We start from the raw sequence: 9,774 nt of genomic DNA, 5'->3' as shown, positions 1-9,774 counted from the left end.
GCTGGGAGGCATGTGAATAAGGCTACACAAGTATGTGAATTGTAAAACCCCTGTCTGCCTGGGCTCTTATATAAAGGGCCTTCCCTGCCTCACTGCAGATGAAACAGTGGTAAGCCTGCAGGCTCCCTCTGACACCTGGGATCGCACTGGACGGGCAAACTCAGAACAAGGTAAGAGCCTGGCTCTCTTAAGAGTTTCCAGCTCCCATGAGGACTTCAGATTCCCGAGGACTTCAGATTCCTGAGGTCTGGATCCCCTCAGGGACATGAGGAATGAGTGAGGACTGATAGACCTAGCTCCCATCCCAGCTTCCTTTCCGGAGCTCACATTTTATGACCATCTTGCTTTTATCGGTCCTAAAGGGAGGCCATATGCCCAGCGTAGAAATGAGATCAGACCTAGACCTGCCTCTTTTCAAACGAACTTCTGTATTCTTTTCAAATGGAGCACTGATAATGTGAATTGTCATTACACACTAAGCCAAACCAAATGAGCTGTTCATAATTGCTTGTTTATTTCTTGCCAATATTTTCGGAGAGGCAGAGTCAGGTGAAGGCAAGAGGTATTCAGTGAGGGAGGGGTGGTGTAAAGGAGCAGAGAGAAAAGTTCCGGCTGCCTGCCCCAGCTTTGTCACTCGTTCACTATGGGACATTGAGCAATTTGTTTGCTAGTCTGAGCCTTAACTGTCACTTCTGTTACCTGGTGGTGATGTATTATTACCACTAGACAGGGCTCTTGTGCAAATTAGAGCTCAGCACGTAGTAGGTGTCAAATAGAAATACTACCTCTCTTCTTTGTGGTGTGGTTTTTGTTGCCTACCTGATAAAATCTATGCAGTTCAGTGTGGTAGTTAAGGTCATCCTATTTACTCAATGATTTATTTTTAAAAGCGTTGATTGAGGGCTTTCACACAGCCTAAATGAGCTGGTGGAAATTCACATGTATTCCCCTGGTTCACTTTGCCCAGTCAAATTGGATGACGTCCCCTCCTTCATGCCTTTCCTTAGGCTGTTACTGAATCCCAAATGCCCCTCCTCATAAATCCTCCCATGTCAGAATGTCCAAACCTTATGCACGTTTAACCTCGGGTCAAACGTCACTTTTCGTGTCACTTACCATGTCCTTTCTCATTGTGTGGTCGTCTGAGTCCATGTGGAACAGTGTCATAGGAATTCAGCCCACTGGAGCTAGAAGGACAGTTATCTCATCCCACACCTTGATTTCCAGACAAAGGAGCTGAGACCCGGGGGGAGAGCGACTTTCCCAAGATCAAGCTGGGAACACGGGACAGACTCCTGATCAATGCTATTCAGATTCCCCAGAGTTACCTCTATGTTCTTAAGACATGAGACTTCCTTATTCACCTTGATAAGTCCAACATCTAGTCTAGTGCACAGCTGGTAGTAGGTGCCCCTTAAATGCTTACTGACTGACGAGTGAAGGAGTGAGAAGTAACTGAGTGAGTGGAAGACGGAGAGAGAGTTAATGAGGTGCAGAGGGTGGGGAAGAATGAAAGAAGAGTAGGACGTTTCTGCCACTCAAGACTCAAGTCAAGTAGGCAAGCCGCCTGCGAATAGACAGGCTGCTTGTCTGCTAATTCCAGGAAATAGGAGGCTCCTTGGTCTCACTCCGCAGGAGGCAGTCATGTGTCAGGCTGCAGGGAGGGTCACCCCGCAGCCCAGCGCTGCTGAACTGCTGCCCAGCACTGACTCACCTGCCTTTTGTCAAACAGGTTCCCACCAAGCTGAAGCCATGAGGAGCCACAGCCTCACCCTGCTCTCCTTCCTCCTTCTGGCTGCTCCGATGCTCCTGGTGGAGGCCACAAAGGAAGAAACCCATAGACAGGGCAGCAAAGCCAGCACGGATAAATTGCAAGCTCTAGGTAAGCCCCAGATTGAGTCGAGGAGCCAGTCACCCAAGAGCCTGACCAAAGGCAAGTTCATCACCCAAGACCATGCTGACTGCGGATGGGTGGTGACCAAGCAGGAGGAGGGCATCGCCCTGAAGGTCGAGTGCAGTCGACAGGACAACAACTTTTCATGTTTCTTCACTGGCAATCCAATCCCATGCCTAGAGTCAGACAAAAAGAATGTCTATTGGAAACAAATTGGCCGGAAACTGCGTTCTCAGAAGGTCATCTGTGGTGACGCCAAGAGCATCCTGAAGACCAGGGTGTGCAGAAAGAAGTTTCCAGAATCCAATCTCAAGCTGGTGAACTCCACTCTGATTAGGAGCAAGAAGCCCAGCCAGGAGTTAATGGAACCCTCTTCCAAGGAGCAGAGGGAGGTCAAAGTGACTACCCCTTCCAGCCCAGTGAAGACCCAGACCATGACCACTAAAGATCCTGCATGTGTGGAGGACCCAGACGTGGTAGAACACAGTAAGATTGCCATGGAGTACTGTGGGGAGTCCTGGAGCTTTTTCTGCAAATTATTCCTCTCCATGGTACACGGCAGTTCATGCTAAAGAGGTCAAAAGAGAACAGAGTCCATTAGGAGGTGTCATGTCAAAGCCCTCCACATGCTGTAAAGATCTCCCAGTTCTCTGTAAGATGAACTTTTGTGCTGTGGAAGTGCAATGGATTATTTAAACAGATTTTGTAATTTTTGCTTCTGTGTTTTGGAATTTGTTTTATATTCATTTTCTTGGATGTGATTTTAAGAGGCTGTTGACCTCTGTATGTTATTGTGACCCACAAAGCTATGTTTCTATGAGCAGTAAGGACCAGTTTTTGAGCTGAACGAGTCAGAGATGATTTCAGTGCAATGCACTTTCTGCCCAATTAACAAAGATAATAAAGCTCTGTGCATTTTTCAGAAATATGCTCAACCCTTGTTTTGTTTCTCTGTGTTTCTTTCCAATGAACTCATAAACGGGTCCTCATGTATCAGTGGAAAAAATTCCTGTTCACCATTCATCCCAAATCATCCCATAAGGTGACCCATTCCTGAATCCCTATCTTCATACTTCCATGCATTGGTCTGTGGTATTTGATACTTAGTGAACTGATTTCAAGAGGGACACCTGAAGCGTAATGCAATGAAGACCCCTGTCAGGAGCTCACAGACGGTAAGAAGGGAGGCAGGATTTGAACCCAGGACACCATGCCCACAGGCTAGAGGAACACCCTCTACGAATTCAGGTCAGGGCTGCCCATGACCCCTTGCAGATGTGGGAATCCTGACCTGGGGAGCTCATTTCAGGCCTGGGGGAGATGGGTCTGAGATAAAGATTCCAATGCAAGGCAGAACGGCAGGGCGGAAAATCAGAGAGAAGAGGCAGAAACTTCTGGAAGATCTCGGGTTGAGCTTCACAGAAGAGGTGAGACTGGAGTTGGAATTTGAAGAGAGTTTCTTTAGGTAGGACATGGGCACAATGGAGGCCCATCAGGCAGAATGACAGATGTATGAGAGCAAAGAGGTGAGAAAAATCCTAAAAGGCCATGTGGGAGAGGATGGGAGAGGCCACGTGGGTAGAAGGTGGTGGCGTGCAGGGGTGACATTATTGTTAGCCATTTACATTTTAGTCTAAAGGAGCTCAAAGGGTTTGAATTCAAGAGCTAGAGAGAGAGGAGAAAGTAGCCCCAGTGTCGCATCACTATTTAACAAAGAACAAAAAGTCAAGAGCAGAAGTTGGTAAAAGTACTATTCTTTGGAGTCTTTTTAGAGTTGCTGTCAGGGAGGAATGGCAGATGGGGTGGAAGAGGGGCCTCCTACACTCACCAGCCCACCAGGACCTACACGGAGAGTCAGTCGTCAGTGACCCACCCAGAGTGTGACAGTCTCCGAGTACATTTGGACATCATCCTCAGCACCATCAGCACTAACAGCCCTCTCTCACTCACTGTGCACCAGGCACTGTGCTAAGCTCTCTCCACGGAGTATACATGGTTCCTTCATTCACTCATTCACCCAGCACATAACTCGTCGATGACGGACTCTGACAGCCTCAGTCCCAGCACCTAGAGAGACAGTAGTGCACCAGGGACGGATGCCCTGCCTCCGTGAAGCTACCAGTGGGGAAAGTGACCAAAAACTCACATACATACAAGTGACAGAGAGGAAAAGTCAAGGAGGGGAAAGGAGTGAACACGATGGATGGTCAAGGGAGGCTTCTCAGTGGAGGTGACTTTTGAGGTCAGATACAAATGCAGTAGAGAACCAAGCCAGGTGACTATGTGGGGTGAGACTGTTCCAAACAGTCAATGCAAATGCTCTGAAATTAATTAATGAGCTGTGGGCTCCTACTATGTGCCAGCCATGGTTCTAGGGGATGAAAATAACAGCAAACAAAAAAGAAAAAAATGTCTGTCTTAGCGGTGCTTACATTCCAATGACTGGATCCTGCTTGGCGTGTTCAGAAACATTAGAGATCGCAGTGTCGTTGCAGGGCAGGACCCAGGACCCGACCTGTGAACCTGACATCCTCTCTCCGGAGAAGCGAACCAACACCCCAGACTCTCCCAGAGCTCCCCCTAGCCACACGACAGAAAGGACACTTACCCTGAAGGGCTGCACAGATTGTCAGCCCCGTGGCCTCCCCTCCCGCACTGAGACATCTCAATTCTATGTAGTCCTGAGATAGGAAAAGACAGTCAAACACTTCCAGGGGTCATTAAATAATAACTCTTGTCTGGTCTGGGTGACATAAACATTGGGGAACCGACTAGACCAGACCGAAAGCTGTCTTATGATCCCTTCCAGGCCCTGAAGTTGATGGTTCTTCTGGTTCACGCCTGGCCTTTGGCCACTGGCAGAGCTGGAAGGAGGTTTGTTTCCAACATGGTGGAGTCAGCTGGACCTGGGCTGGAGGTTTGCCTCTGATGTCTCCCAACCAAGGTCTCTGAGCCAATCATTTAACCCTCTGAGCTCCAGGAAGTTCATCTCAACAATGAGGGTCATTTGGGTGACGCTAACACGGCTGAAAAAAAAGGAAGAAGAAAGGAAGAAAAAAGGAGGGAAGGAAGGGAGAAAGGAGGGGCAACAACGGGGAGGAGAATAATATTAATAATAATAGTCTATTGATAGCATTATTGGATTGCTTAAGCCAAAGCAACCCAGAAGCTGCTTCATCCTCAGACTCCGCAATGACCCAGGGTAATGAATTCACCTTACCGCATGGGTCAATAAATCTAAAGTGCCCAGTGCCCCACGGCTTACGTACTGGGTGTTCAAGACAACTGACTGTCTAAAGTTCACGGCACAGGATTAGCTTGTGGATGGAGCTGAGAACTGCCTCATGTAAACTCTTAAAACTGGAAGTTCTTTTTTTTTCTAACACAATAGGCAAAGCGTCAAAACCATCACGGATCAGTTGTATGTGCCTGTGGTTTTGCCCCATTCTCTTTTTTACTCCAAACCAACTAACTGGTAGGTGTTTCATCCTCATTTTCTAGATGAGGAAACTGAGGCTCCCAGGGTCACAAAGCCTGGGAGAGGCCAAGCCTGGGGGAAAGCCAGGTCTGGAGGCCCCCAAGCCCCTTCTGCCTCTGCATCCCAGGATTTCTTCACTGGGTGGGAGAAGAGGAACATTTGTGGTTTTTAGATGTGGGCCAAGCTGTAAAGTGAGCAGGATGCATCTGCCCCTTCCATGTGTACAGCCCCGTCTATGTTCTTACACAGAGAAAGTTTCAGGAGCTCCAGCTCCCCTTCATGCTCAGCCTTTCATCAAAGCTGCATCTGGGGGATGTTTTTATTTTCATTATATTTTTATTTTTTATTTTTAAGGACTTTTATTGAGTTATAATTGACATACGATAAACTGCACATATTTGAAGTGTATAATTTGATATATATATTTTTCTTATTAGTAATGTATATGTGGCAAATCCAATCTCGCAATTCATCCCACCCCAACCTGGGGGGATGTTTTTAAAACAGGATAAAAAATGTAAAAAGACAACACAGACTTTACATTACCTTCTACCCAACCTGGTGCTCTGGGAGGGGCTGTGTGTGTGTGTGTGTGGTGTCCCTAAAGGAAAGAGTCCCTGGGTAACAAAGCATGCGAATCTCTCAGGCATGGAAATTCTGCATCCCCTAAAGCTTCTCAGTGATGAGAATGTCTCACGTTCCTTAAAAAACTACCTCTCAGCAGGAAAAAAAGAAAGAAAGAAAGACAGAAAGAAAGACAGAAAGAAAGAAAGAAAGAAAGAAAGAAAGAAAGAAAGAAAGAAAGAAAGAAAGAAAGAAAGAAAGAAAGGAAGAAAGAAAAAGAAAACAGAAAGAAAGAAACAGAGCCTCTTCCCTCCAGCGGCCGTGGCTTTTGTATCGTGGTAACTCAAAACAAAACCAGTGCCGGCTGGAACCTCTGGAATCCAGTATATCTCGCCCGGCCTCCCACCCAGCCATGGCATCCCTCAGCCTCCCTACTAAAATGTCCTTGGCAGGACAAGTGAAGGAGGTAAAACTGTTTGGGGCTGACAGCTGTCATGCAAATACAAGGCCAGGCATCACTTGCGGGGTTGGTTTTCATAGCATTCCACATTCAATGCCCACTTTGAAATCTCTCACTCGAAAACATTTCATGAACAGAAAACACTTACTAGGAGCCCTGCTAAGTGAGGGATCAGGATGGAGGATGGGGGAGAAGACGCCAGGGGAAGGCTGTTTGGGGGCCTGGTGAGTTTGAGGTGTGTTATTCAGGGAGGATTTTCATCAGATAGTTGGAGATGTGGGTAATAACATAGCGAAGATGGTTTCCGTCTTGTCTATCACTATGGCCCCAGCCCTTAGGGCACAGCCAAGCACAAGCCCAGCACAAGCCCAGCACATAAGAGATCCTCAAAAAGCACTGGCTGAGCAAATAAGAGAAGAGAAACTATGGCAAGAGCAAAGATTATGGGCTTCAGAGTGAAAAAAGAGAAAAGCATGAGCCTTACAAAAATGGATCATTAAGGTTTTATATCAGCGAACAAATGAATGAATGAAAGAGGCCGTGAGCTGAGAGAGGAGACAAGAAGACAGTTTTATAAGAAGACCGTGCAAGTCTCAAGACATGCCAGGCCAAGGGCCTGGCTGTCAAATGGAGGCTGGCTATTCCTAATCTCCTCCCAAAGACCACCCTCTACCTAATAGCCCTTAAGCATCCCGCGCTCATGCCCTGAACTTTCCATGGAGTAGGAGGAAGATGAAGACAAAGTTGATTCTTTAGGGCAAACTGGGACTTTGTTAACAAGCTTCTAGCTCCTTTGCGATGCTGCCTCCTCCTCCTCTCCCTCAGGTCTACAGCTTGAGGGCTGCGGGACTCCGCCCAGCACCTGGTTCCAGGTCATCTCCCCTGGGGTCACCGTTTTATACACCATCTGCCCACTCACGAAGCCCACATTTGTATCTCCAGCCAGACCTGTTCCCTGACCTCCAGCTGCCCACTCAGCATCACTGCTTGGATACCCAAAAGGTATCTTAAACATCAAACATCACACATCCAAATGCACCGCTGACCTTCCCCCTAGACGCCTGCTCCTCTGGTGCTTTTTCCCAACTTAGTTCCCAGTGATGCCATCCTTCTAATCACCCAGGGCAGAACCCTAGAAGAGTCATATCTGACTCTTCTCACGTTGTACATCTAGTTCATCTACAAGTTCTTCCACCTCCACTTTTAGAATACCATCTGGAACACGGCGTTTGGCCACTTAATTCCTGCCAGTCTCTCCTGCCTGGATTATTGCAATTGTGTCCTGACCCCTCGCCTTACTTCCAGCCTCGCGTCCTGTGGTCTGTTCCAGCACAGCAGCCAGAAACTCTTCTCAATGTCTCCCTTCTCCCGAAAGAAGCAAGTAGGACCACCTTGCTTCTCTGCTAAAAGCCTTTCAGTGACTCACCATCTCACTCAGAGCAAATGCCCAAAATGCTCGTGATGCCTTGCAGAGCCTGGTGTGACCGAGTCCCTCACTCCTTTCTGACCTGAACTCCTATGACACAACCCCTGGGATACTCTGCTCCAGCTGCACTGGCCTGGCCGTCTTCAGAGCTTACCCTGCACTCTCCTGCCCCAGGTCCTTTGCACTTTCTCTTCCCTTTCCCCAGAGAGCCCCCTTACTTCTTTCAGACCCCTACTCAAATATCACCCTAGTCCCCAACACTACTTTATTTTCCCCATACACTTGTCACCACCTGACACAAACTCGACTTGCCTGTTTCACTTGCTATTGGCTTATTGTCTGTCTCCCCTTAGGATATAAGCTCCCTGAAAGCAGACTTTGTTTTGGTCACTGCTGTTTCTTTAAGCCCTTCCTACAAAGCCTGGATCTCAATAAAATCCTCTCTTAGAGGAAAATATAGGCAGAACACTCTATGACATACATCAAAGCAAGATCCTTTTTGACCCACCTCCTAGAATCATGGAAATAAAATCAAGAATAAATACATGGGACCTAATGAAACTTCAAAGCTTTTGCACAGCAAAAGAAACCATAAACAAGACAAGAAGACAACCCTCAGAATGGGAGAAAATATTTGCCACTGAAATAACAGACAAAGGATTAATCTCCAAAATATACAAGCAGTTCATGCAGCTCAATATCAAAAAAGCAAACAACCCAATCCAAAAATGGACAGAAGACCTAAATAGACATTTCTCCAAAGAAGACATACAGATGGCCAACAAACACATGAAAAGATGCTCAACATCACTAATCATTAGAGAAATGCAAGTCAAAGCCACAATGAGGTATCACCTCACACTGGTCAGAATGGCCAGCAACAAAATATCTAGAAATAATAAATGCTGGAGAGCGTGTGGAGAAAAGGGAACCCTCCTGCACTGTTGGTGGGAATGTAAGTTGGTACAGCCACTATGGAAAACAGTATGGAGGTTCCTTAAAAAGCTAAAAATAGAACTACCATATGACCCAGCAATCCCACTCCTAGGCATATACCTGGAGAAAACCATAATACAAAAAGATACATGTACCACAATGTTCGTTGCAGCACTATTTACAATAGCCAGGACATGGAAGCAACCTAAATGCCCAACAACAGATGAATGGATAAAGAAGATGTGGCACATATATACAACGGAATATTACTCAGCCATAAAAAGAAATGAAATTGAGTTATTTGTAGTGAGGTGGATGGACCTAGAGTCTGTCATGCAAAGTGAAGTAAGCCAGAAAGAGAAAAACAAATACTATATGCTAACTCATATATAAGGAATCTAAAAAAAAAAAAGGGTACTGATGAATCCAGTGACAGGGCAAGAATAAAGATGCAGATGCAGAGAATGGACTTGAGGACACAGGGTGGGGTGGGGTGGGAGGCAAATGGGAAGCTGGGACGAAGTAAGAGAGTAGCGTTGACACATATACACTACCAACTGTAAAATAGATAGCTAGTGGGAAGCTGCTGCATAACACAGGGAGATCAACTCGATGATGGGTGATGACTTAGAGGGCTAGGATAGGGAGGGTGGGAAGGAGTCACGGGAGGGAGGGGACATAGGGATATATGCTTAAATACAGCTGATTCACTTTGTTGTACAGCAGAAACTGGCACAACAGTGTAAAGCAATTATATTCCAATAAAGAACTAAAAAAAAAGCAGATTTAACACGAGAGTCATTTTAGCGACAGACAGCACTCAGCCCCAATTCCTGTTCCAGAATTGTGATTGAGGCTAAATTAGTTACCCTTAATAAGTCTTAACGCCCTTACCTGGAAAATAGCAATCAAAAAACTCTTCTTTATAACTTACATGAGTCCAGGAATATAAGGTACTGCAGTCTCTGCTTGGAACTTAGTGGTTGATCAAAAATATGTTAGCTGTTCTTGTTTTG

General features: G+C 46.4%; 1 protein-coding gene across 1 annotated transcript; it reads left to right on the top strand.

Annotated features, from left to right (window-relative positions):
• The first annotated feature begins 1,752 nt into the window (after window positions 1–1,752).
• Window positions 1,753–2,822, top strand: FGFBP1 (fibroblast growth factor binding protein 1). Its single transcript, XM_057705237.1, has one exon. It carries the CDS (start codon window positions 1,753–1,755, stop codon window positions 2,464–2,466), a length of 714 nt encoding a protein of 237 aa, XP_057561220.1. The 3' UTR covers window positions 2,467–2,822.
• Window positions 2,823–9,774: the final 6,952 nt, after the last annotated feature.

This window comes from Hippopotamus amphibius, chromosome 13 (genome assembly GCF_030028045.1).
Source record: "Hippopotamus amphibius kiboko isolate mHipAmp2 chromosome 13, mHipAmp2.hap2, whole genome shotgun sequence".
Classification (NCBI taxonomy): domain Eukaryota; kingdom Metazoa; phylum Chordata; class Mammalia; order Artiodactyla; family Hippopotamidae; genus Hippopotamus; species Hippopotamus amphibius.
This window is presented reverse-complemented; position numbering and strand designations above follow the sequence as displayed.